Source organism: Cervus canadensis, chromosome 16, assembly GCF_019320065.1.
Source record: "Cervus canadensis isolate Bull #8, Minnesota chromosome 16, ASM1932006v1, whole genome shotgun sequence".
Taxonomy (NCBI): Eukaryota; Metazoa; Chordata; class Mammalia; order Artiodactyla; family Cervidae; genus Cervus; species Cervus canadensis.
In genome coordinates, this window is record NC_057401.1 from 27,962,062 (window position 1) to 27,989,490 (window position 27,429).

General features: G+C 35.3%; 1 protein-coding gene across 1 annotated transcript in view; it reads left to right on the top strand.

The window, feature by feature from the left end:
* HCN1 (hyperpolarization activated cyclic nucleotide gated potassium channel 1) overlaps positions 1-27,429 on the top strand; it is a 446,804-nt gene that overhangs the window by 218,728 nt on the left and 200,647 nt on the right. The window contains exon 3 of the mRNA XM_043489086.1: positions 21,014-21,175. Coding sequence (XP_043345021.1) covers positions 21,014-21,175 — 162 coding nt within the window. The remainder of the gene's footprint in view (positions 1-21,013; positions 21,176-27,429) is intronic.

Sequence of the window (27,429 nt, forward strand, 5' to 3'; positions counted from 1 at the left end):
ATTGTGTTGGTCAAGGTATTTATTCTCTGTGGCTACCAGAAATTGCCAAAACAATGTTGAGAAAAAAGAACAAAACTGGAGGTGTTATGCTCACTGATCAGACAAAGCTACAGGAATCAAAACAGCATGGTGCTGGCACAAGAAACAGACACCTAGATGAATAGAACAGAACAGAGAGCCCAGAATTAAATCCATGCCCTCAGAGTCAATTAATCTACACCAAAGGAGGCAAAAATAAACAATAAAGAGAAAATAGCCTCTTCAATATGTAGTGCTGGGAAATCTGGACATCTACATGTAATTGAATGAGTTAGAACATTCTCTAACATCATATACAAAAATAAGCTTAAAATGGTTAAACACTTAAATTTAAGACCTGAAACCATAAAACCCCTAGAAGAGAATATAGACAGATTACTCTTTGACATAAGTCTGAGCAATAATTTTTTGAATTTATCTCTTAGTTAAAGCAAAATAAATAAAAACAAAATAACCAAAGGGAACCTAATTAAACTTAAAAGCTTTTGCACAGCAAAGGAAACCATCAACAAAATGAAAAGGCAATATAATGAATGGGAGAAAATATTTAAAAATTATATGCCTGATAAGGGGTTGATATCCAAGATATATAAACAGCTCATATAACTCAATATACAAAAAACAAATAACATATTAAAACATGGACAGCAGAATTGAATAGACAGTTTTCCAGAGAAGACATACAGTGGTCAACAGGTACATGAAAAGATGCTCAACGCTATTAATCATCATCAGAGAGGAGCACTGTTTATAATAGCCAAGGCATGGAAAAAATCTATGTCCATCATTAGATGCATGGAAACAGTTGTGGTGTGCGTGTGTGTATACACACATATATATGATGGAATATTACTCAATCATAGAATTAAATTATGCCATTTGCAACAGAATGGATGGGCCTAGACAGCATTGTGCTTAGTGAAATGTCAGATAGAGAAAGACAAATAATCCGTTGTTACTTATATGTAGAATCTAAAAAGGTACCCAGGTGAATGTATATAAGAAAAAAGGAACAGACTCATAAATATAGAGAGCAGATATACCTCAACAAAAATATTTTAAAAATAAAATAGAGAAGATGTGACCAATAAGAGGGGCTTTTGCAGGGGCTGAATGAAAGAAGTTAACTAGGGAAATGAATTTTCATTAAAGGGCAACCATAATAACAATAAAATCTATTAATGAGGCTAGAATAAGTAGTATTATAGAGTAGATGTCTTAAAAACCAAGGGAATAGAAAGTTCCAGAAAGACAAAAATCAAAAGTGTAAAAAGCAATAGAGACGTTAAAGGAAATTATGGACTGCAAAGCATAAATTGGTTATAACAGAGGTTATTGATGTAGACTGCATCAGGAAAAGGTGATGGGCCCAAAAACTAGACTACAGGATAAGGCAGTGAGTGGAAAATTCAGTTCCGTTTAGTTGCTCAGTCCTGTCCGACTCTGCAACCCCATGGACAGCATGACAGGCTTCCCTGTCCATCACCAACCCCCTGAGCTTGCTCAAACTCATGCCCATAGAGTTGGTGACGCCATCCAACCAAATAAGGAAGTATAAATAGTCAATATGAGCAGAGTTTTTCATAGGTTTTTGAGAGGAAAAGAAAGAATGATATCCAGATGAGAATTTGAGTGAAGTTCTTTCCAATTTTATTTTTATTGTTACTTCTCTTTAATTTTATTTTTTGAAGGATGACTGAAACATAAATAGGTTTATAACCTAAACTGCAGAAATTCTTCAAATTAAGGGAAAAAAATAGAAGAGGATATCACATGTGATTAAATTTCCTTTGTTTCCCCCCACCCTTTCCCCCCCACACCCCCTGCCAAATAGTGCTTGGCCTGGGGCTTGGGTAGCATAAAATCTGAAGTCTTGACACACACCTGGAATTCTCCAGGCAAACAAATAGTCATTCTTTTCTCCAGGGGACCTTCCCAACCTAAGAACTGAAGCTGAGTCTGGTGCATTGCAGGTGGAATTTTTACTGTCTGAAGCACCAGGGAAGCCCTAAAGAAGAATTAAATGGTGAAAAAGCCAGCTAAGGGCCAGGGAAGCTATCTGGAAAGCAGTTATTCCCACCCAATCAAGAATTATATAGGTTCAGAATATAAATAAAGCAGAAGGAATGGGAAAAGAGAATAAATCCACTGGTTGCTGACTAATTGAATGATTATGAGTCTCTAAGCATCTTTTCCAGTCTTTTTGAAACAGTGAACTCCCTGAGTGTGTGAAGCTGGTCTCTGGTCCTGCCACACTTGGGAGTGTCTGGCTCTTATGTTCCTCTTAGATGCTAAGTCCTCTTCTCTCTGAATTTTTGACATTGAGTCTACTTTCAAATTTATCTAACACTTATCTATTCTTTCTCCAATTTCTCTATTACTCTAGCAATGACAGTTTTACTCAGTGTTAACTTCTGATCTTGCAAGTCTTGTGGACTTCACTAGTCCAGAGTTTGGACCTGAACTTGTTTCCTAGGCTCTGTGGTTTCCTAGGACACAAGTCTGTTTGACCATAAAATTCAAATATTTTTCTGTATACTTAAAAACACACATATTCCACACTAATACATAACATTCAGTTAAAGCTAGGTTTACTACATACAGTAGTGATTTCAGTATGAATTCCCATTGATAATATGATAGCTAAATCTTTCAAGATGTATGATTTTTTTCACATATTTAACTTGCTTATTTAAATTTACTAAATTAATGCGACTTTTCTGATTTGCAGGTTAACAGTAAAACTAATACCTCCACATCCTACTCAGCTTGGGTTGCTAAAACAAAATGCCATAGACTGAGTGGCTTAAACAAGACATATATTTCTCATACTTCTAGAGGCTAGGAAGTCCAAGATCAAAATGCAGGCAGATTTGAAGTCTAGTGAAGGTCCCCTTCCTTGTTTCCAGATGTTAGCCTTCTTGCTGTATCCTTGTATGGCACAGAGAGAAAGCAAGCTCTCTGGTCTCTTGATATAAGAACACCCATGTGTTCATAAGGACTCTACCCTCACAGTAATTAACTCTCAAAGGTTCCATCTCCAAATACTATCACATCCGGGGGTAGAGCTTCTAAATAGATTTTGGGAGGACAAAGTCCATTCTAAAGCATTTCATTTCAAAGCATGGTTATGTGTAAATTTGGTTGATGGGTAACCAAGGAAGAGCTTTGTGGTACTGACTGCATCCATGGGAATCTTGATGATGCTTTTGTCTTACTTCAGGATAAAAATGCTCCTACATAAGCTTCTGTTCCTCAGCTAAGAAAATGCGTTCTAGATATTTTCATTTAAATTTAATTCTAGGATTTGTCTCATTGAAACAGGGCCCTTGAATATATACCTATATCCTTTAGAAAATGCTGATTTTTCTTTTCTTTTTCAGATTATTTTTTAAAAATTGGAGGATAATTGCTTTGCAATGTTGTGTTGTTTTCTGCCATAAAACAACATGAAATCAGCCTTAAGTATACAGATGTCCCCTCCCTCTTGACCCTTCCTCCTACCCCCTGCACCATCCCACCCCTCTAAGCTTGTCGCAGAGCACCAGGTTGAGCTACCTGTATCATACAACAACTTGCCACTAGCTATCTACCTTATATATGGTAATGTATATATTTCAGTGTGATTCTCCCTCAATTTGTCCCACTCTCTCCTTCCCCGACTGTGTCCACAAGTCTGCTCTCTACATCTGCATCTCTATTAGGAAATTCTGATTCTTTGTGAAGAACATTAGGAAAAGGGGTTACAGAAATGTAAAAACGGAGGTAGACATATTACATCTTTTCACTCTTGTTAGTCTAAAATGAAAATGCATGTTTTTGTTTCTAAATAAACTACTGGGCATAATACAAAAATATTCTATAAACTCTCATACTACATAAACACACCAAGTGAATCAAATAAAGTGGAGTCCAGAATCGATGCTGATTTTAGCAGAAAACATGACAGTGATTTGTGAGTTTCAATGCTGGGTGAAAGCCCAGATAATAATGATAGTAACCTTTTGGACTCTTCCATTTAGAATTTGTCAGAAATACTGAATTCTGTTGAATTTAACTTGTGCCAACTCAGTAGGAATACATCCACATCTGCAATTTTTTAGAGTGAATTTTGGCTCAGTCTAGTTGACTGTTACAGGATTAGCCCATTAGCGCAAATTCATAATGATTCTGGAATGCCTTAAAACACAGTGGAATTGATGTTGTTGGATCCAATATCACAGGTGAACAATATTTTTGGTTAATTCAAAACAGTCTCAAAAACTCAAAATAGTCTGTACTATCATAAAGAGAATATTGACAATCCTGCAATATTTTAAAAACTCTTCTAACATATCATGCATTCAGAACACAGAAACAAAGTTCTTCTGTTTAAGAGCACTTATTATATAACATATGAAAATGACCATGAAAGTAGTTAAACTGTTTTCACACACTTATTATGTGGAATCAAAATTTGGTTAATCACTATTTTATTTTACACCCCTTTATGTGGACCAATATTGCATTATTGACACTCAAGCAACAAAAGATCATAGATTTGACTTAGTTTTATAAAATTAATAGGAAAATAAACCACTAGACCATTCAGGTATGACCTAAATCAAATCTCTTAGGATTATAGGGTAGAAATGACAAATAGATTAAAGGAATTAGATCTGATAGACAGAGTGCCTGAACTATGGAAAGAAGTTCATGACATTGTACAGGAGGCAGTGACCAAGGCCATCCCCAAGAAAAAGAAATGCAAAAAGGCAAAATGGTTGTCTGAGGAGGCCTTACAAATAGCTGAGAAAAGAAGAGAAGCTGAAGGCAAAGGAGAAAAGGAAAGATATACCCATTTGAATACAGAGTTCCAAAGAATAGCCAGGAGAGATAAGAAAGCCTTCCTCAGTGATCAATGCAAAGAAATAGAGGAAAACAACAGAATGAGAAAGACTAGAGATCTCTTTAAGAAAATTAGAGATGCCTTTCTCTGATAAAGAGTGATGTTGAGCATCTTTCCATGTGTTTGTTAGCCATCTGTATGTCTTCTTTGGAGAAATGCCTGTTTAGTTCTTTGGCCCATTTTTTGACTGGGTCATTTATTTTTCTGGAATTGAGCTGCAGGAGTTGCTTGTATATTTTTGAGATTAATCCTTTGTCTGTTGCTTCGTTTGCTATTATTTCCTCCCATTCTGAGGGCTGTCTTTTCACCTTGCTTATAGTTTCCTTTGTTGTGCAAAAGCTTTTAAGTTTCATTAGGTCCCATTTGTTTATTTTTGCTTTTATTTACAATATTCTGGGAGGTGGGTCATAGAGGATCCTGCTGTGATTCATGTCGGAGAGTGTTTTGCCTATGTTCTCCTCTAGGAGTTTTATAGTTTCTGGTCTTACATTTAGATCTTTAATCCATTTTGAGTTTATTTTTGTGTATGGTGTTAGAAAGTGTTCTAGTTTCATTCTTTTACAAGTGGTTGACCAGTTTTCCCAGCACCACTTGTTAAAGAGGTTGTCTTTTTTCCATTACATATTCTTGCCTCCTTTGTCGAAGATAAGGTGTCCATAGGTTCGTGGATTTATCTTTGGGCTTTCTATTCTGTTCCATTGATCTATATTTCTGTCTTTGTGCCAGTACCATACTGTCTTGATGACTGTGGCTTTGTAGTATAGTCTAAAGTCAGGCAGGTTGATTCCTCCAGTTCCATTCTTCTTTCTCAAGATTACTTTGGCTATTCGAGGTTTTTTGTATTTCCATACAAATGCCAAGGGAGCATTTCTTGCAAATATGGGCACAATAAAGGACAGACATGGTATGGACCTAACAGAAGCAGAAGGTATTTGGAAGAGGTGGCAAGAATACACAGAAGAACTATACAATAAAGATCTTCATGACCCATATAATCACGATGGTGTGATCACTCACCTAGAGCCAGACATCCTGGAATGTGAAGTCAAGTGGGCCTTAGGAAGCATCACTATAAACAAAGCTAGTGGAGGTGATGGAATGCCAGCTGAGCTATTTCAAATCCTGAAAGATAATGCTGTGAAAGTTCTGCATGCAAAATGCCAGCAAATTTGGAAAAATCAGCAGTAGCCACAGGACTGGAAAAGGTCAGTTTTCATTCCAATCCAAAGAAAGGCAAGGCCAAAGAATGTTCAAACTACTGCACAATTGCATTCATCTAACAGGCTAGCCAAGTAATACTCAAAATTCTCCAAGCCAGGCTTTAACAGTAAGTGAACCGTGAACTTCCAGATATTCAAGCTGTGTTTATAAAAAGCAGAGGAACCAGAGAACAAATTGCCAACATCCTTTGGATCATTGAAACAGAGCATTCCAGAAAAATATCTACTTCTGTTTGATTGACTATGCCAAAGCCTTTGACTATGTGGGTCACAATAAACTGTGGAAAATTGCTGAACAGATGGGAATACCAGACCACCTGACCTGCTTCCTGAGAAATCTGTATGCAGGTCAAGAAGCAACAGTTAGAACTGGACATGGAACAACAGACTGGTTCCACATCAGGAAAGGAGTATGTCAAGGCTGTATATCATCACCCTGCTTATTTAACATCTATGCAGAGTATATCATGAGAAATGCTGGACTGCATGAAGCTCAAGCTGGAATCCAGTTTGTCGGGACAAATATCAATAACCTCAGATATGAAGATGACACCACCCTAATGGTAGAAAGTGAAGAACTAAAGAGCCTCTTGATGAAAGAGAAAGAGGAGAATGAAAAAGTTGGCTTAAAACTCATCATTAAGAAAACTAAGATCATGGCATCTGGTCCCATCAGTTCATGGCAAATAGATGGGGAAACAATGGAAACAGTGAGAGACTTTATTTTTTTGAGCTCCAAAATCACTGCAGACAGTGACTGCAGCTATGAAATTAAAAGGTGCTTGAAGCCATGAATTTAAAAGATGTTTTCTCCTTGGAAGAAAAGCTATGACCAACCTAGACAGCATGTTAAAAAGCAGAGACATACTTTGCCAACAAAGGTCCGTCTAGTCCAAGCTATGGTTTTTCCAGTACTCATGTATGGGTATAAGAGTTGAACTATAAAGGAAGGTGAGTGCTGAAGAATTGATGCTTTTGAACTGTGGTTTTGGAGGAGACTCTTGAGAGTCCCTTGGACAGCAAGAATATCCAACCAGTCCATCCTAAAGGAGATTAGTCCTTGGTGTTCATTGGAAGTACTGATGCTGAAGCTGACTCTCCAGTATTTTGGCCACCTAATCTGAAGAACTGAATCATTGGGTTCCCTGATGCTGGGAAAGATTGAAGGTGGGAGGACATAGAGACGATAGAGGATGAGATGGTTGGATGGCATCACTGACTCAATGGACATGAATTTGAGTAAAGTCCAGGAGTTGGTAATGGACAGTGTCCATGGGATTGCAAGAAGGTGGACATGACTAAGTGACTGAACTGAGCTGGACTTAACTGAAACATCAGCCTGAAATCATTCAGATGTTTTAAAATGATACAAATCATTTTTGAATGACACCTTTATTGCAGTCTTTGTGTGCTATTTATTTTATATAGACCTGAAACTGAATTAATGTTAACATGTGGTAAATTTCACTCATCTATTCTGTAATTCAATATGTTTATTTTAACTAATAGTGTGCCAAAGCATTTGAGATACTAAGACATTTAAGATTCTAAGATATAACCCTTCCCATCAAATTTCCCTTTTAATAGAGACAGGGGTATGTTTAAATATGATAATCAGAAGTAAATGATGTGGAGGCTGAGAAAGGGATACATGAGTCTTGAGAAGTAAGCTGTGACCAGATCATAAAGGACTGTATATGCTACACTTAGGACTTTAGCCTTAAAGTCAAATTTATTGCAGGATTGTTGAAGATTTCTAACCAGGAAAGTGATGGCATCATATTTTTGTTTCAGAAAAAAATTCTGGTTGCAATGTACAGGAGGGCAAATCTAAAGAGTTGGAAATAATTTAGGAAGATTTTAAATAACCCATGTGAAAGAGGAAGACTGTATAAATTAAGGAATTTGTAATTTAAGAACTTCTAAGGGGAGACTTGAAGAACATAGTAACCACTTGAATGTAGAAGGTGAGGAAACAGTAAATCTGGCATAACTGTGATAAAAAGCTACTTTGAAGCTGTATATGTATTAGTTCCTACAGAGAATGTGCCTGGAATGTGGACGGTGGGAGATATCATTCTGGACATCTTCAGAGTAACTGGGTGGTGAGTTTTAAAATTAAGAGTGCTGTCTTCAGTAGAGGTCAAGGAATGGATTCCCCTGATTATAACCGATAGATAATGTTATGGACACACAAGCATTCCTCAGAGAGAATGTGTGGAGTGGAAACTTACAGTAATTTCAATTATGGCTCAGCAGGTAAAGAATCTGCCTGAAATGCAGGAGGACACAGGAGACATGAGTTCGATCCCTGGGTCCGGAAGATCCCCTAGAGGAGGAAATCGCAACCCACTCTAGTATTCTTGCCTGGAAAATCCCATGGACAGAGGAGCCTGGTGGGTTACAGTCCAAAGGGTCACAAAGAGTTGGACGTGACAGAGCCACTAAACATACAAACACACAGTGAGAGAACGGAATGTGTAGCTTAAGGACATTGAAGACAATTGATCAGATAAATGGGAGTAAACAAGGAGTAGTAAGGAACATTGCATTCTCAAAATCAGAGAAAACAGTGTCAAGAAGGAGTAGATATAACCTAGTGAATATGAAGTGAAGTTAAGCAAATGAGATTTGGAAGTTTTTTAATGCATTGCGACAACGATCTATGCCAATTTTACCTTGAATGTTTTTGGTTGCCAGACAGGTGACGTGCGTGTGCATGCTTTCACTCAATAATGTCTGACGCTTTGTGGTCCTATGGACTGTAGCCTGGCAGGCTCCTCTGTCCATGGGGATTTCCCAGGCAAAAATACTGAAATGTGTTACCATTTCCTATGCTAGGGGATCTTCCTGACTGAGGGATCCAACCTTCATTTCTTGCGTCTCCTGCGTTGACAGGTGAATTACTTACCTCTGTGCCACCTACAAAGTGTTTATAAGTTGAATATAAGGATAAAAAGTAAAGAATGTGTTAACATGTTTTTATTGTATTTGAGAAGTAGATATTATAAAAGAGACTATAGTTGCAATGTACAATTTTTAAAATACTTGTAGGAGACAAACATTCTTAAATGTTGATGAAGATAAATGTAGATAAGAATCTGTGAAGGAAGAGAGGGGATAATTAATGAAGCATATTTACTGAGCATATGGTAAAATAAGAAAGATAGGAAAAAGAGAGAGAGAAAGAGACATACCATACTGTAAAACAAGAAGTATAATGTATGTCACATGTTTTTAAATGACAATATTTCTCAGTAAAATTGGAAGTTAAATATTATCTTGTGATGAGAAGAACAGGCAAGATATGATAGACTTTGGGAGACTTGGTAAAGTTTGAGAATCAGACATGTGTGGTCTAGAACATGCCAATATCACTAAACAACCTTGACAACCTTGCTGATATTAAAACCATGAGCTAGCTATACATTTGGGGAATTCTCTCTATCATATATAGAAGCTCATATACAAGAGTGATCTTGTGGACAATCATTTAATTTTGAAACAGTGTATTACCATGAGAACAGAGTGGAGGAGAAGAGAATTGACTATTTTGATAAGACATTGGTTGAAATAATAGATTTTTGTGTCAGACTGGATAATGATGGAAGTGATGATGAATAGGTAGAGAATGAAAGAAAATAGAACTTTTCCAAGACTGCTTATCTCAAACAATTGAAAGAAAGTTCAGTGAGAGTAATACAGTGAGGGGAAAAAACTAGATAGAAAAATGTCATTAGAGAAGTAAATTTTGGTAATTAAAGCTTGAATGAAGGACAGGCTACAATGATGAAAATGTCTGTATGGACATTGATTGTGTAACCAGGATGTGACAAAGGTTGAGAGATATTCTGGAATTACTGGGTACAAAGTTAAAAATGAATTTGTATATCAATTTATTTCATTACAAGTACATGATGATTCTCTTCAAATAAAAATCTCCATTGTGTCATATACACACACACACAAAAATTGGAAAAATATATAATAATCCTAAAGTTCCCATGTAGTAAAATGAGCCACTTATTTCTAAACTGGTAACCCCTTCCTTTTTTCTTCCCTATGTCCCTCCTTCTCTCCATCCTTTCCACCTTTCCTTCCTTCCTCCCTACCATCCATCCTTCTTTTCCTTCCTTTTTTCCTCTCTTATACACTTCCTTCTACTTTGTAAACATGTATTAAGTTTTTGCTTTGTGAATACAGTCCTTGACCTCTAGGGGCTCACAGTCTAGTGAGGACACGAATATATAAACACATAATTATAGTCAAGTGTTAAACAACTTCAAGAGTTGTGGACTAGATCCTGTGGGAGGAAACTCTTAATTCTTTCCCTGGAGAGATCAAACAAGTCTTTCCTGAGGAAGTGATGTTTGAGCCAAGTTTTGAAGTATGAATATGTTCATCAGTCAGAAAAGGGATAGAATGAAAAAAACTATACCAGAAGAGAATATTATGTCAAGGGATGCAATCATGTTGTGGAAAGTGTGCATGCATACTAAGTCACTTCAGTCGTGTCCAACTATTTGTGACCATATGGACTATAGCCCTCCAGGCTCTTCTGTCCAAGGGATTCTCCAAGCAAGAATACTGGAGTGGGTTGCCATGCCCTCCTCTAGGGGATCTTCCTGCCACAGGGATAGAACCTGTGTCCCTTACATCTACTGCCTTGATAGGTAGGTTCTTTACCACTAGTGCCAGTACTACTATAACATTTTTGTCTGCCCAAAGTATGAAATACTTTCAGAGGAAGGGTGAGAGATGACAGTGAAATGGTAGACAGAGGGAAGATCATAAGGAACCTTTAGAGTTTGAACATCATGAAGCTTCTCTGGATTTCTTGCAAAAGTTCAAGCAGGGAACTTCTATGATCAAGTTCGAACAATAAAATGCTAAGTCTAGATACCAAGTAGACTATATTTTCAAAGACAATGAGACTAGAGTTGGTGATATGAGGTAAGTAATATTGAAAAAACAATGAGAAACACAAATTCAATCAATTACAACAAAGCCTAACATGATTTTGTGAGTGGAAGAGGGACTTGACAAAGTGATTCTAAGTATATGTTTAAATATAAGTGTGTGAAATACAAATTGTTTACAAGGATACTTATTGATAGATGGCAACTTAGGCTGAAAAATATGCTACAAAGATAAACTAGTCAGTAATTTTTTGGCATTTGATTAGATTGAGAGATCATTAGAACAAATCAGTCAATCCAAAAAGAATATGCAATTATGACTTGGTTTGTGTAAGTTCTTTTATCTGGAGTAGGAGATGGCAACCCACTCCAGTGTTCTTGCCTGGGAAATCACATGGATAGAGGAGCCTGTTGGCTGCAGATCAAGGGGTCACAAAAGAGTCAGATACAATTTAGTGACTGAAACAAGTTATTTTATATTAGAGGTTCACAGAAAGGCACATTATAAAATAAAGAATCCTGATTCCAGAAGATAGATAAGACACATAGCTGGGCCTTCTGCCTGTCTTAAACTCCAACACAATTGAAGAATCAAAATGAAAAAAAGAAATGCACGTATAACACAGAAGGGAACAAGAGCCGAAGACTCTTATTGAGAAGAGAAAATACTCAAAGATTTTAAAAGATTGAAAACCAAAGGGAGCAGAATGAGAGATGGCACAAGGAGAGAAAATTGCATTCTGGAATGTGCTGCAAAAGAGTCTGCAAAGGACATGAGAACCAGTCTGTACTGTGAAAGCTTTGAGACATTTATAGTTAGATTTAGAAAGCATAATGCAGAATGTATTTAAGGCCTAACCCATCTCTCACAATGTGCACCCCCCCCACACACACACATGTAAAGATTGGGGAAGTTTTCATTTATCCTCATAAAAAATGATCATCTTTTCACTCAAGAGATTAAACCTATAATTGGAGAAAGATACAGTTTCACTAGACTAGAAGGAATGGAGTCAAGTCTTCAAATAAAGTGAAGGAAGTGCTTTTCAGTCTAGAATTCTATACCCAGACAAGCTATTCTCAACAGAGTAAGAGAGAAAGATAGACTCACCCATGTGCTTACTGACCTTACCACATTCCCACCCCAAATAAAGGTATGTGCTCAGTTACTCAGTCATGGCTGACTCTTTGTAACCCCATGGACTGTGGCCCACCAGGCTCCTCAGTCCATGGAATTTTCCTGGCGAGAATACTGGAGTGGGTTGCCATTTCCTTCTCCAAATAAATGTAAAAACTGAGATTAAGTATGAATACTGGAAGATGCATTAAAGGAAACAATAATAGTAATACTAATATAATTAAAGGAAACAATAATTCAGCAGGTCTAGAGAAAAATGAGTCCTTCTTAAAACAGGTGGGAGAAGTCTGGGTGGTGGCGGGGGACAAAACAGGTGTGTGTGAGTGTGTGGTGGAGGTAATCGATGAGCAACAGAGAATCCTGAGCTTAGCATAGTTTTCTGCATAGGGCCATTATTTGATAGGTGGTTTTTGGGTTATAAGAAAAATCAAATTTATACAAAAATAGCTTATTGCTTTTAAGGTTACTTCTTCATATATTGGGCTTTCCTGGTGGCTCAATGGTAAAGAATTGGCCTGTAGTGCAGGAAACAGGGGAGACATGGGATTGATCCCTGATATGGGAAGATTCCCTGGAGGAGGGCATGGCAACCCACTCCAGTATTCTTGCCTGGAATATTCCATGGACAGATGAGCCTGGTGGGCTATAATCCATAAGATCGCAAAAAGTCAAACACGACTGAAGTGACTAAGCATGCCACATATATCAATTTATGTGATTCTTACAATAAATCTGATACTTAAATATTTTCAACACTTCATGTGGTCTACCAGATATCATGATGTAGTATCCTGTGAATTGATGAAGCATTATAATGCATATTTAGTTCTGAAAGTTGTCCAACTAGTTAATATGAAATCATGCTATTTTCCAATAGATCAAATCTTACTCAAATGTTTCTTGTAGTTGCTAACAACTTTGCCAACTCTTGTTTATTTTTAGTTTTAGTTTCTGAGAATTGTCTGGTGATCCAGTGGTTAGGACTCAACACTTCCACCGCAGGGGTGACTAAGTTTGATACCTGGTCAGGGAACTAAGATCCCACAAGCCATGTAGCATGACGAAAAAATAATAATAAAGTTTTAGTTTCTTTTTAGGAAGTTGCAGTAATAATATATCTTTCTTATTTATTGTGTTTTTGCTTAGTTGCTCGGTTGTGTCCAACATTTTGCAACCCCATGGACTCTAGCCTGCCAAACTTCTCTGTCCATGGCGTTTCTCAAGCAAGAAATGTGGAATGGGTTGCTATTTCCTTTTCCAGAGGATATTCTGCCCCAGGAGTCAAATGCACATCTCCTGCAGCTCCTGCATTGGCAGGAGGATTCTTCACCACTGGGAAGATGAGCCACAAGGGAAGCCCCTTCTCACTTATTAGGTTTCATCAAATGGCACAAGGTGTGGTTTATTCACTAAGATTCATAGTTTTATTTTATTGGCTTCATGCCACAAATCATGTATTTAGTGATTTCTTTCCAAGGCATTTGCCAAGACAGTGAACCAGCACCACTTTCTTTTCCACATCATCACTGACACAAATCCACTCAAATAAATTAGTAATTTGAACTTAGCTGGCTCATCTAATTACCTAGATGACATACCAATGCATGATGTAACTGATGGCCACTATTAAAATATTATGAAGAAGCATTATTTTCAACTTAACAGTTTTTTTTTTCCCCCAGAAGCTAGCTTCCCTTTATGTTGCTTCCCCTGTTGACTTCTGGCAAATGGGGGTATGTGCTGGTTGCACATGAACTGTCTGGACTATGATTGATGAATGGGGGCTGCAGATGTCGAGAAGCACATTATGCAATTTATCTAAATATAATGGCTTCTACCTTGTCTTATTTTACCATATATTTGTTACAATTAGTTTTATTATATTTTATTTTATTTGTTTAATCAACAAAGTACTTACATAAAATAGTATTTTACCTCTGGCTTCTCTTTGATGTGATGTGTGTGTGTGTGTGTGTGTGTGTGTGTGTGTGAGATGTTGACTTTCCTGTGTGTTTCACTTTTTTAAAAAATGTACTTTTTAATTTGTAAAGTAAAAGTTTGTGGAATTTTGCATGTACTATGTATTTCAGAACTCTTTTACCCCATTTTTTTAATGGAAAAGTCAAGGCAAATTTTTAGAAACTGATTAATGCAGAACTTCAGTCTTATGACATTATGCATTTGCCCAATAGACAAGTTCTTTAAGTCCTTTACTTGGCAAAACTTTTGGCTAGTAAGTGTAATTTGATTTCGTATTAACTTTGTTATTTAATAAAATAATTGCTAAAAGATTTGAAAAGCATATATTATATACCAAGAAATTTAACATTCCATGCAAATGTACATGACAAATTTTAAAGATTTTTTTTTATCACACTATGAACACTACAGTTTTCAATATTTTAAGCCAAAAAAGTTGTTTGAGATGCCAAACACTCATCATCACTTGTGAATTTAACACATTTCATGATTGTGAGGCCAAAAATATTGAAGTAGATTCTTTCTCACAGAATGTATAGAAGATGGAAGCTATAACAATATATAATATTATTTGGGAGTATACTTAAAATATGTTAGCAAGAGACCACTGAAATATATTATGAATTTTATACATGTCAGGTGGACAATTTAATAGAATTTATTTAACTGGGGATTAATACAAAAATTCTTTCTGGATGATAAATGAGTAGAATGGAAAAATATGTCACCTCCTTACTTCGTAATTTTTAAGCATTTCAGTAGCTGTTTATTGACTATGTAATATTTATAGAATAACTATCTATGGGGAAACAGCTTACAGAGTATATAAAATGAGTTGAAACATCCCTTGCTTCATTTGCTTTTATTGTTAAGTTACCAGAGATTGTACACTGCAGTGGTCTTCTCTCTGTTTTAAGTGTGTTCCTTATTTAGATGAATTTTAAAACACAAATTACTGATTTGAAGCCTTCAAAATAAAGCATTTGTTCTTACCAGTGTTAGGTACATTTCTCCATTTCTTTTTATGGTATATTTTTACCCTTCAAAAAACATAAATTCATGCGATGGATTTTGCATGCTGAGGAAATTAGCTACATGGTAATAAAAAGTAGAATACTTTTAACTGTAGCTCAAAATGCAGAGATAACTACATTTGTACTTATTGAAGCATGTAAGATACTACGAGTTTGGTAAGACAGACAAAAAAGAGAGAGAGCAAACAAAAGATTGATGAGAAATTATAAAAAAATATATGGGATTGTCACTAGCATTATGTTAGTTTTTAAATGAAGTATTCCCTAAACCTCTCCCAAAAACACAATGTTAGGGAAATATCAGTTAAATTAATTCACAAGAGCTATGCAGACTTGATAGAATATTCCAATTAGTCTGACTTTTTTCACCTTCATTCTCTACACATAAAAAGACACATACACACACTTACATAGCCACTTAATGATTTTCTTGATTTTTGTTATACCCATATACTAGACAATAAAAAGGGATTATTAAAATTTTTATTAAAATAACTATAAATCTTTAATTTTACAGGAAAAAAGTTCAGAAGAATATTAAACATATTTCATTAAATCAATATCTTAGTGCTAACTTCATGAAAATAAGTCCTGACTTAATAAAATAAAGGTATATTAAGCAGAAGATAGCCTTCACACAACCATCATTAAAATAAGGTTTAAAGGTCCATCATACAATATGTGTTTGTTTTTATTTTCTTCATCTATGTATTTTAGTAGTTGCACAATTTGTATATATTGTCTACATTTACAGTCATTTGAAATTTGTAAAAGAGGAATAATGATCTTAAATTGTTTAATTTTAATTAATTTCATTTTTTTTTTCTGTAGTACTAATCCATTCAACTCTCTTCTTAATAGGGTCATTTTCAATATTCATTCGTAATTTTATTTTCCCAGTGTGTAAGCTACTTCTTATTAAAGTAAATTATGCAAATGGGGATTATGCTTGCTCTTTCATTTCTCTAGGGCCCTGTCCAATAATTAGATGTTCTGTTACACTATGCAGTCCTCATGTAAGTTAAAAAGAGGTACCATTTTTTCCTAAGGAGTTTTAAAATGTGAAGATTTGGGTATATTCAATTAACAAAATGTAACCTATCATAAGCATTTTTGTTTCTGACCTATTTCCATTTGTGAGATTATATTGAGTTTAAATTCCAAGGAAAATGAGCGATCATAGAAGAAATGCTTCATCTCAGTTAGGTACTCATTAACACTGACCCAATTATGCAAATTCATTGTTAGATGAGTAACCTCTGTGGGAGAAAGAAAAATTTTTGCTGAGCAAAACTCTGTACCACTAGACATTGTGCTTCCATTTTCAAGGTTTGTACTTTCATGATTTACGCTGTAACTGTTTATTTGTTTCCTACCAAAAATTGTCAAAGAATTCATATTATTATATTACTTTCCCCATATTTTCTTCATAATTCATAATCTCTGCTATTTCTCAGGCTAGCAAGGCTAACAAAGAACAAGTTTTTCATGAAGAAATACTTTTTCTAAATTTTGGGGTATAAGGAATTAAAATCCTGTGTAAAAATATGTACAATAGGAAATGGCTGATATATTTTACAGTATCAAAGAAATGAAACAAATTTCTACAATCTAGTCAAGATAAGACTTCGATAGTGATAGTCATCTTAGTCAAGATAAAACATAGTTAGGAAACATGACAATTTTTTTACAACAGCAATGACTAAAATTTATTTCTTTTTCATTATATATAATGAGAAACATATATATATATATATATATATATATATTTGTTAAATCTTCCCTGGTGGCTCAGATGGTAAAGTGTTTGTCTGCAATGAGGGAGACCCGGGTTTGATCCCTGGGTAGGGAAGATACTCTGGAGAAGGAATGGCAACCCACTCCAGTACTATTGCCTGGAAAATCCCATGGACAGAAAAGCCTGATAGACTACGGTCCATGGGGTCGCAAAGAGTCGGACATGACTGAGCGACTTCACTATATTTGTTAAAGAACTACATGGATATGATCAAAATAAGACATGCAGAGTCAGCTGTATATTTTTAGTGATAATGACTGATGACTAATACAGTCTATTCCATAACTATACTTCTGTGAGTATGTAGTTGTTCTGACTATATAAGTACTATTTAGTTCACTGTGAAGTCGTGTGGTAAGAGATAACCTTCTCTATAGCTGCAGTGATAGGATATCTGTACAACTTCAAAAAGAATGCTTAAATAGATGCACATACTTTTTTAAAGTTTCAATTCCACATGTAGGGAAATGGAATTGGCTTTAAATATCTCTACGATCCCCTAATATGTAGGGAGGAGGGAGAGGGAAGAAGCACCATGTAGCTATGACAAATATGTCCCTCAGGAAATCAGATTTTGCACCAGGTGGTAATTTGCATATGTAACTATGGAAAGAAAACCAGTTTATCCACTCTAGAGCAGGCCAGATCTCTTTCTGTCTCAAAGTTTCAGTGAAGAGACTTTTTTGAGAAGGTGAACCAAGAAGGTTATAAAGGAAAAAAAAAAAAAGTAGGAAAGTACCTGGGAAGTGAAGATTCATTTTCAATTTAAAACATTTTTGAGATGAGAAATCTTATTATTTCTAAATATGTGGAGTATAATCAATGTAGAAGTTAGCAATTCTGAAGAAAGCATAATCTAGTAATTATAGTAATTTGATATTCCTGAGACATCCAAGAGGATTTGCAGTTGACTATTATTACAGATGTATTTGCTTTTAAATTTTAATTTTTACATTAATTCATTTTTTTCAGTGCTTTACAAAAAATGTCCACTCATAGATTAAGAGCTCTGAACTAATTATTTAGGTTCCTGAAGAAGAAAAGAAGGTCAGATTAATATCAAAAGACACATCTTTTGATACTAGGAAAAAGTCAGTAAGAAAAGCTGTGGATATATGTCTGTTGGAAAGCATGAGGGATCAGAGGTGAGGGAACTGAAGCATAAGAATGTTTCCCCTTTGGAAAGGTAACATTTAAGCTGAAATTCAGCAGCATGGTCATGGTCTTTGGGAACCTAAGAAAAGAGGGAAAAAAATAGGATATTTTGGTGGTAAGAGGGAAAAACATAGGTGTTAAGAATAAAGAAGTGCACAACCATAGTTGAAGTCTTCAAATAGGGTTACTATCCTCTAAAAATATTAAACAGAATCTACAGTTTCCTACCTAGTAATTTTCATTGGCTTAGGTATAGAAAGTGGCCGTTTTGATTATTCAGAAATTGACATTTTGCAGAAAAAAGACAGTGGAAAAACACAGCCTTTAATAAATGGAGATGTGTAGAGAGGAGAGACTGAGAGGTTGTTAAGATGCTAGAAATGAGGGAAAGGTACAGGTGGAACAGCTAGATAGAGTGGGCACTGAAGAGAAGGAATTTTTTTTTTTTTTTGCTATGCCTAGACAAAGAACTATCTGAAAGTGGTGAAGGAGACCTGAGAAAATGAGGGCATTGTCACCAAAATCTAAGGCTTATGGAGTATGAAAGAGCTGAATCAACTGTATTTGAGAAAGTTACCAAAGGAGCTGAGTTTTTAAGGAGATGATGAGGTGCAGTCATACATCTCAGGAAAAGCAGAGAAGGAGAGGAAGAATTCTATAATGAGGCTGAGGGTACAAGAGAATTCATGGACAGTGTAGGAGTTTGGAAGTAACAGTGGAAAGAAGAAAGCACCACCACCACCCCCCCAAACACTCAAGAGCATGAGGATCTGGTAATAGGTATGGGAAACCGAGGAGTAGGTAACTGCATTTTGACTATGGATACAGACCAATAAAGACGAGAGGCCAATTGGTTGACTCTTCTGAAGATTATGGGCTGGCCATTCAGATAAGTTCCTGGTTAGAGTAGGAACTGATAAAATTACTCCAATGACTGTAGTCATTGTCAGTGTTCAAAAAGACCTCTGTGAAGCATACTCTTCTCACATATACCAGATGAAACCTTCTGCACTTTGCCTAAAGCATGGTAGGCTAATCTGGATAACTTTCAAGGTAAGAATTACCAAAGGTGCAAAAGGACTCTTAAAATTCTTATTTTACCATTGATTAGGACTAGCACATATTGAATTCTGGATATATGTTAGGTGGGAAATGAACTGAGTAGCTAATTATTTGTGTTCTTATATTCTGTGTCAACATGACATGGAGATACTCCCATCTTAAAAGACATGACACGTTATGCAAGTACAAATATATAAAGATAAACCAAAGAACCTGACCTTATTTTAATACCTTAAAAATAAGAATGTTCTGTGTCAAGAGAGCCTCTTCTGGCCCATTTGATTTTCTTAACGTTACAATAGTAAGAATTCTGAAAGCATATTTGAAACCTTCATTTGATAACTGAGATCATAGAAGCAACCTAACCTCTAAATGATTCCCATCTGTGAAACCAAAAAGAACAGATCAATATATTCCATGATAAGTCTTGAATTACTCTGGATGATTTTTTGGTTAAGTAAACCATAGTAAAGAAAACCAAATACTCAAGGATAGGTTAAGGCTCACTGATTTCATAGATGATTATTAGATTGAGAAGACCTTGAATTCAACTTATCAAGTATGAATGTGGAAGCACTGTGGAATTACTCTGCTAATTTATGGATATATTCACATAGCACAGTCTAGGATTTGACCTTTTTAAGAGCAGGGTGGATTATGCATTGCTCCTGGGGAAAATATTAAAAAAATTGTACTTCTGGTGGACAATTATGCAAATATTAGGGCAGGATTTGGTATTCTGAATCAACTTATCTTAATCAAATATTCTTCCAGCTATTCTCTCTAGAGTTATTAGACTCCAACTGGACAGAATTCTAGAACTATAATATTATAAAAAAGAATTCAGTGAGTATTTGTAACCAGCTCATTCCTTACCATGAAGTCATATGAACAACATAATGTTCTGATCTGGGCAAATGTAAAGCACAGTAGCCTTCCACTGACTTATTTTGTAGTTTAGTTTGGTGAAAATAAAATTAAAGCACTACCTTTAAAACGTATTTTGATTAGTTTTTATTCTGTTGACTCATAAGTACCACTTAAAACATATTGCTAGTGGGTCAGAATGGTCTTTCTGTTAGCTACAACCCTGGAAATCAAATCAATTTCAAATTCAGATTACTTGGGTGGTAGCAAATTATGAATTTTTTAAAAAATGTCCTGTCTTAAAAGACAAAAACAGAAACTTTACACTCTCAAGGTCACAGAAGGTTATAGCTGTAATGTATACAGAAGTAGACGTATAATGTCGTATATATGAAACATATGTTACTAGCCAGTGTTATCTCAATAAAAAATAAATATTAAATAAATAACTATCTCAGCAACCGTTCACATGTGACGTTTATGCTTGCTGAAGTGTAGTAATTATAAGAGCTCAACAAACAATCCAATTGGGCCCAGCCAACTACACACAGTCCTGTATACATCAAAAGTAATACTGCGTACATTATGGTGGTTTTTTTAATCAGATAGATAAATCAGGATGGAGCTACATGGATTTGACTATTTGTAATTAGCCTCTGATATTAGCCGGTGTCAAAATAGCCAAATTTCTGTGTTTCTTCCCATGTTAGATTTTGAGATAGCTCCAAAAAGTGAGATCACTTTAGAACATACAATGTTAAAGGTCCAAAAGGGAGACAGTTTATGAAATTGACTCTGAGCACCATATAATAGAGCTAGTGTATAAATCTAGCACAGATAGTCTACTGACCTTGGTAGTAGTCTTAACTTTTAAAAAATTGATTATAAGAATTGATTTTATTTTGGTCAACAGATTTTCCACATGACCTATGATCTTGCCAGCGCTGTGGTGAGAATTTTTAACCTCATTGGCATGATGCTGCTCCTCTGCCACTGGGACGGCTGTCTTCAGTTCCTGGTACCACTGCTGCAGGACTTCCCACCAGATTGCTGGGTGTCTCTAAATGAGATGGTTGTAAGTAATTCATATTACTTTACACTGTGTTTCCTACATTTTGCCAAAAAAGTTCTAAATATTTATGTTAGAATGATCTAATTATCCTCCTTAACTGGTAAGAGAAAATTTTGCTTCTGTGGATATAAAATCAGATGTTATGTTCCTGTTTCTACAACTAAATTTTATTTACAGGAAATGTTCTGCGGGGGAGGGGGTGGTGGTGGTGGTGTATATGTTATAGCATCTATTTTTAGATCTTACTCGGTGTATATTGAGACATTTTATTTCAAAGTTACACATCCAAACACACACACACAAATCACAGTACTATGTTCTTTTAAATATGCCTGTTACTTAGGATAACTTCTTCTCCCTTTCAACATGATTTTAACATTTACTGTGTTCAAGACATGCAATTTTAGGTGTGGTTAAACATGAAGACATGTTACGTGAATATGAATGCAAATGAGATATGTATGACATGCAGTGCTATTTCAGATAGTACTTCCATCTAGTGAAAAGATCATGGAAAAGATAGCCCTTTAAACTTTACCATAGAAAGATCTAAATATAAAATAAAAATCTGTGAAATAGAAATTTGATTTCCAAAGTTAAGTGTACTTAACTTTATTTTAATTTTAAGAGCATACATTTTGATATAAACACATAATTCTGCACTCACAAAGAACTGAGACAATGGTGAATATTTTTACCATATATATTCACAAAGATTTGTTTTTTAAGTTCTCATATTTTCTTTTTAATAAAGTATTAGTTAACTGTGCATTAGAGTTGCCTTCTCTTATGTTTCACATTTTGTAAGAGGCAAATTTTATGAGACTTTCACAAAATTTTAACTTTGGCATAAATCAAATACCCTCCTCTTTCCCAGACTGTTCTGTTATTAACCATAGTTTATTATTGTGGAAATGACATTGACATCTTAATATACATTTTTATCTCCTAATAACTGAAGCTCAGGCTTTGTGTTTGAAGGCTAGAGGGGTTTATAGCCTGTGTTAAGAAGAATGTCTTTTCTTCTATCTTTTGTGGTTTATTCCTATGTGTTTTCCTCCATACTTTCTTCCCTCCCTTCCTTGCTCCATTCTTTATTCTTTTCACTCTTTTCTTTGAGACTTAGTTTTCACCTGGATCTGTCCTTCATTTCATTTACACCGGCTTAAAGGTTTCTGCCTCACAGAAGCCTTCCCTCACCACCCTAATACATGACTCAATTGGTTTATATTTTATCTTTAAAGAATTTAATAGCAGACACACACACACACACACATGGGCCCGCACACACACACAAACACACACACATTTGTCACTTATTATTTTTCTGTTTTTCCCCACTGGAATGTAAATGCCAATGCCATTAGGTCAACACATTTGTCTGGATTTTGTTCTGTACTTTATATTTCCGGTGCCTTAAACAGACTAGACACAATAATTTATTGTAACCTAACTACTTATCATCAAAAATTTGAGGAATGTTCTAGATGGAACTTCTGATATCTAAAAAATAAATCAAGGAGTTTGATCAACTCACTTTTTAAATCTATGTATTCTCATTGATTATAGATGTCACTTTTCTTATCACTGAAGAAGCAAAACATAAAGACAATACAAAGATATTAGGGGTGAAGAAAAAAAAACAGAAGCTCATATAAACTCACTACTGACTGAGTGAATAGTTATAAAAAGCACTAAATAACACTGCTGCCAAAATATGATTCATCATTGGTGCCAACTATTATTTAAGTTTGCAAATAATTTTTATTTTAAATTCTCTCTAGGTATCTTCCAAAAATAGCAGTTGTCATTATTAAAAGAGTAAAGGGATTATTTTTAGGTATCCATAAATGGAATATAATTGTATAATTATAATGATAGGAAATATACTACTTAATATGTGTAGTGCTAAGCACATTTAATGAAGAAAAATTGTAACGTCTTACTCATTTTTCTTTAAATACCACTGGATGTACTCCTTTGGTTCTGTGTGTGTATTTAATCTATCAAAGTCAAACTTGTTACATTATAATGTTGAACAAAATATCTTTCCTGGGACATCCTTGGTGGCCCATTGGCTAAGACGCTGAGCTTTTAATGTCAGAGGTCTGGGTTCTATCGCTTGTCAGGGAACTAGATCCCACATGCTGCAACTAAACCCAATGCAGCCAAATAAATAAATTATTAAAATTTGAAAAATCCTCTCCTTCATTTGCAATTTGCCTCTTCTAGTTTTTTTTTTTTTGGCTACAGTTTTGCTTATAAAATTGGCTCCTGTTTTCTTTCACATTTATTTAATATTTTTCCATGTTTAACTCTAATGTAGAGCATAGAAAATAATTGTCTTATGTTCAACTATAAAGATGAGAAATTTTTCTATATTATGAATATAAATGATATAAAGAGATAGCAACCATAAAGGATAATCCTTAGTCGATACGGAATCTCAACAGTGTCATTTGACCTTGAAGATATGAAAGATAATGCTATGAAAGTGCTACACTCAATATGCCAGTAAACTTGGAAAATTCAACAGTGGCCTCAGAACTGGAAAAGGTCAGTTTTCATTCCAGTTCCAAAGAAGGGCAAAGTCAAAGAATGTTCAAACAACTGCACAATTGCACTCATTTCACATGCTAGCAAAATAATGCGTGAAATTCTCCAAGTTAGGCTTCAACAGTATGTGAAACAAGAACTGCCAGATGTTCAAACTGGATTTAGAAAAGGCAGAGGAACCAGAGATCCATTGGATCATCAAAGAAACAAGAGAGTTCCAGAAAAATACGTATTTCTACTTCCTTGACTACTCCAAAGCCTTTGACTGTGTGGATCACAACAAACTGTGGAAAATCCTTACAGAGATGGGAATACCAGACCACTTGACCTGCCTCCTGAGAAATCTTTATGCAGGTCAAGAAGCAACAGTTAGAACTGGACATGGAACAACAGACTGGTTCCAAATTGGGAAAGGAGGACATCAAGGCTATATATTGTCACCCTGCTTATTTAACTTATATGCAGAGGACATTATGCAAAATGCTGCACTAGATGAAGCACAACCTGGAATCAAAATTGCTGGAAGAAATACCAATAATCTCAGATATGCAGTTGATACCATGCTTATGGCAGAAAGAGAAGAACTAAAGAGCCTCTCAATGAAAGTGAAATAAGAGAGTGAAAAAGCTGGCTTAAAATTCAACATTTAAAAGGCTAAGATCATGACATCTGGTCCCATAAGTTCATGGCAAATAGATGGGGAAAAAATGGAAACGGTGAGAGACTTTATTTTTTTGGGCTCCAAAATTACTGCAGATGGTGACTGCAGCCATGAAATTAAGACACTCGCTCCTTGGAAGAAAAGCTATGAGAAACATAGCATATTAAAAAGCAGAGACATTACTTTGCTGACAAAGGTTCATATAGTCAAAGCTATGGTTTTTCTAGTAGTCGTGTATGGATGTGAGAGCTGAAGCATAAAGAAGACTGAGTGCTGAAGAATTGATGCTTTTGAACTGTGGTGTTGGAGAAGACTCTTGAGAGTCCGTTGGACTGCAAAGAGATCTAACCAGCCAAATCTAAATGAAATCAACTTTGAATATTCATTGGAAGGACTGATACTGAAGCTGAAGCTCCAATACTTTGACCGCCTGATGCAAAGAGCCAACTCATTAGAAAAGCCCCCGATGCTGAGAAAGATTGAAGGCAGGAGGAGAAGGGGACAACAGAGGATGAGATGGCTTGATGGCATCACTGGCTTAATAGACATGAGTTTGAGCAAGCTCTGGGAGATGGTTAAGGACAGGGAAGCCTGTTATGCTGCAGTCCATGGGGTCACAAATGGTCAGACATGACTGAGAGGCTGAACAACAATGTTAAAGTTCTCGAAAAACTTTCATCCATCTCAACAAAACAAAGAAAAGTATATTTACATACAAAGAAAGTTATGAAGAAGTGAAAAGCCATTATAAGAAAAAAGCGCCCTATGTCTACATTATCATGCTTATAGTATACATGCTTATAGTATACAAGCCCTAGCACTTTGAGAAATGCTATCTTATTTATTTCTTGCAGCATAAGAATGAAGTAAACATTGTTCTCCATTTTGCAGTTCAGAAAACGGAAATCTTTAGTGGTTAAACCAATTAGTCATTCTCACACCTTTAGTAGATTATACAATCAAGGTTAGGCTGCATATCTATTTGACTCTGTAATTTCTGTTCTAAACCACGTTTTAATACCTTATATTATATAGATTATAGAAAACAGGAAAGAGAAATTCCAAGAAAAAGAGACCTATAGTCACAGCATGCCAATTAAAGTGAAAAGTCGTTTATAAATCAGAGTATTTGAACTCTGACACTAAAAAGTGGCAAGACTGATAAGAGACATAGCTGCAGAAAAACAGAAGTCAAATTGCGAAGGCCAAAATTGAGAAACCAGATTAGGAGGATGCAGGACATGACTGATCCTAGTCATTTTGGGGTCTGGGGTTAACAGCTGTGCTTTAACATTTGACATTGGTACTAAACAATTTAAGATAATGATTATGTAGAATGTTGAGTGAATTCCTTATATCTTCTTTCTTTTTCATGTCATGTTCTTAAACGAATTATATTTTAAATACTATTTTGAATCCTCCTTAGCCACTTTTGCATTTATATCTATGTTCTTATTTACATATGTATAATGCATATGTATTAAGTCTTGCTTAAACACATAAACATGTATTAATATATCTGTACCCTTCTCTACATATATATTTAAATCTTCCTTAATGATGTTTGCAGGCTTCCCAAGTGGCTCAATGGTAAGAATCTGCCTGCCAAACAGGAGATGTGGGTTGGATCCCTGGGTCTGGAATATCTCCTGGAGAAGGAAATGGAAAAGGAAACCCACTTCAGTGTTTTTGCATGGGAAATCCCATGGACAGAAGAGCCTGGAAGTTACAGTCCATGGGGTCACAAAAGAGTTGGATAAGACTTAGTGAATCAACAACAACAAATGATGTTTGCATTTTAATTTATATCCTTATTTATACATCTCTAGCTACTTATCCATATGTGCTGTGATGAGAAATTCAGAGGCACTGCCGTAACTATACTACATCCCTAACTGGTAATTTGTTCAGTAAATTTATTGTTACATTAATTTCTTTTAGCCAGTTCCTTTCCAGTCCTTATAAATTCCACTAAAATTATTCCTTAAATGCTATTTTTTAAAAAGCCAACTGCTAAGCATCCTGGGCTACTTGAACTGATGAGGTAAGAGATACTGACTTACAAAAACCAACCTGAACAGGGATTAATCTTGCTGCTCATTTGTAATATTTGCTTTTGTTTCATTCAAGAAATTATTTTTGCTTGAATCAAACAAAAATGTTTGATTTTTGTCTGGAGGAAGATCTTAGATCTGCCAGGTACTTAATGTTTGATAAGATTAATTTTGAAAATCTTGTCATTCCCATGGTACTTTGTGACTATGTTTTAGGTATCAGTTATACTAATATTGTAACAGTTGATTTTTAAAGGGATCAGAGGCAATTAAAATATGAAATATTATAAAATATTTATTTGAGAACCTAATGAATAAAATAAAAAGTACATATGATACATTTGAACTTGCATATTAATCATGACATAATTTAGGGAATGATTTTACAGAATAAACAAGAATTTGCAGCTAAGAAATACATTCTTAGAGCAATGTTTCTCTAAAGTCTGAAAGTTTAATCTCAGAGAGTATACAGGTTTTCTCCTAGCAATCTTGTAAATAAATATATGGATACATGTTGGCGACAGTTTGAAATGTTTCAGTATTAACATATTATGAGTTTAGTATTGCCTGCCCTAAATCAACCTCTAGATTTACTTTTGTAGTTGAAGTGAATTGTGTCATGAGTTGCTATATATAATAATTATAGCATATAGATTTAATAAATAAATGATCCATTTATAGTGGGTGAAGGCTAAATGACATAAAATTAGACATTATACAAATTCATCACCATAGACAAAATGGAGAACTAGGTTTGAAAACTAAGTCACTAATCACAAGACACATAATTTATGTATTAAACTACATACTCTAGAAAAGCTAGTGTTATAATTGGTTTTTAGTTGCTAAGTCCTATCTGGGTAGCCTTTCCCTTCTTCAGGGGATCTTCCCAACTCAGGGATCAAACACAGGTCTCCTGCATTACAGGCAGATTCTTTACCAGCTGAACCACAAGGGAAGCCCAAGAATACTGGAGTGGGTAG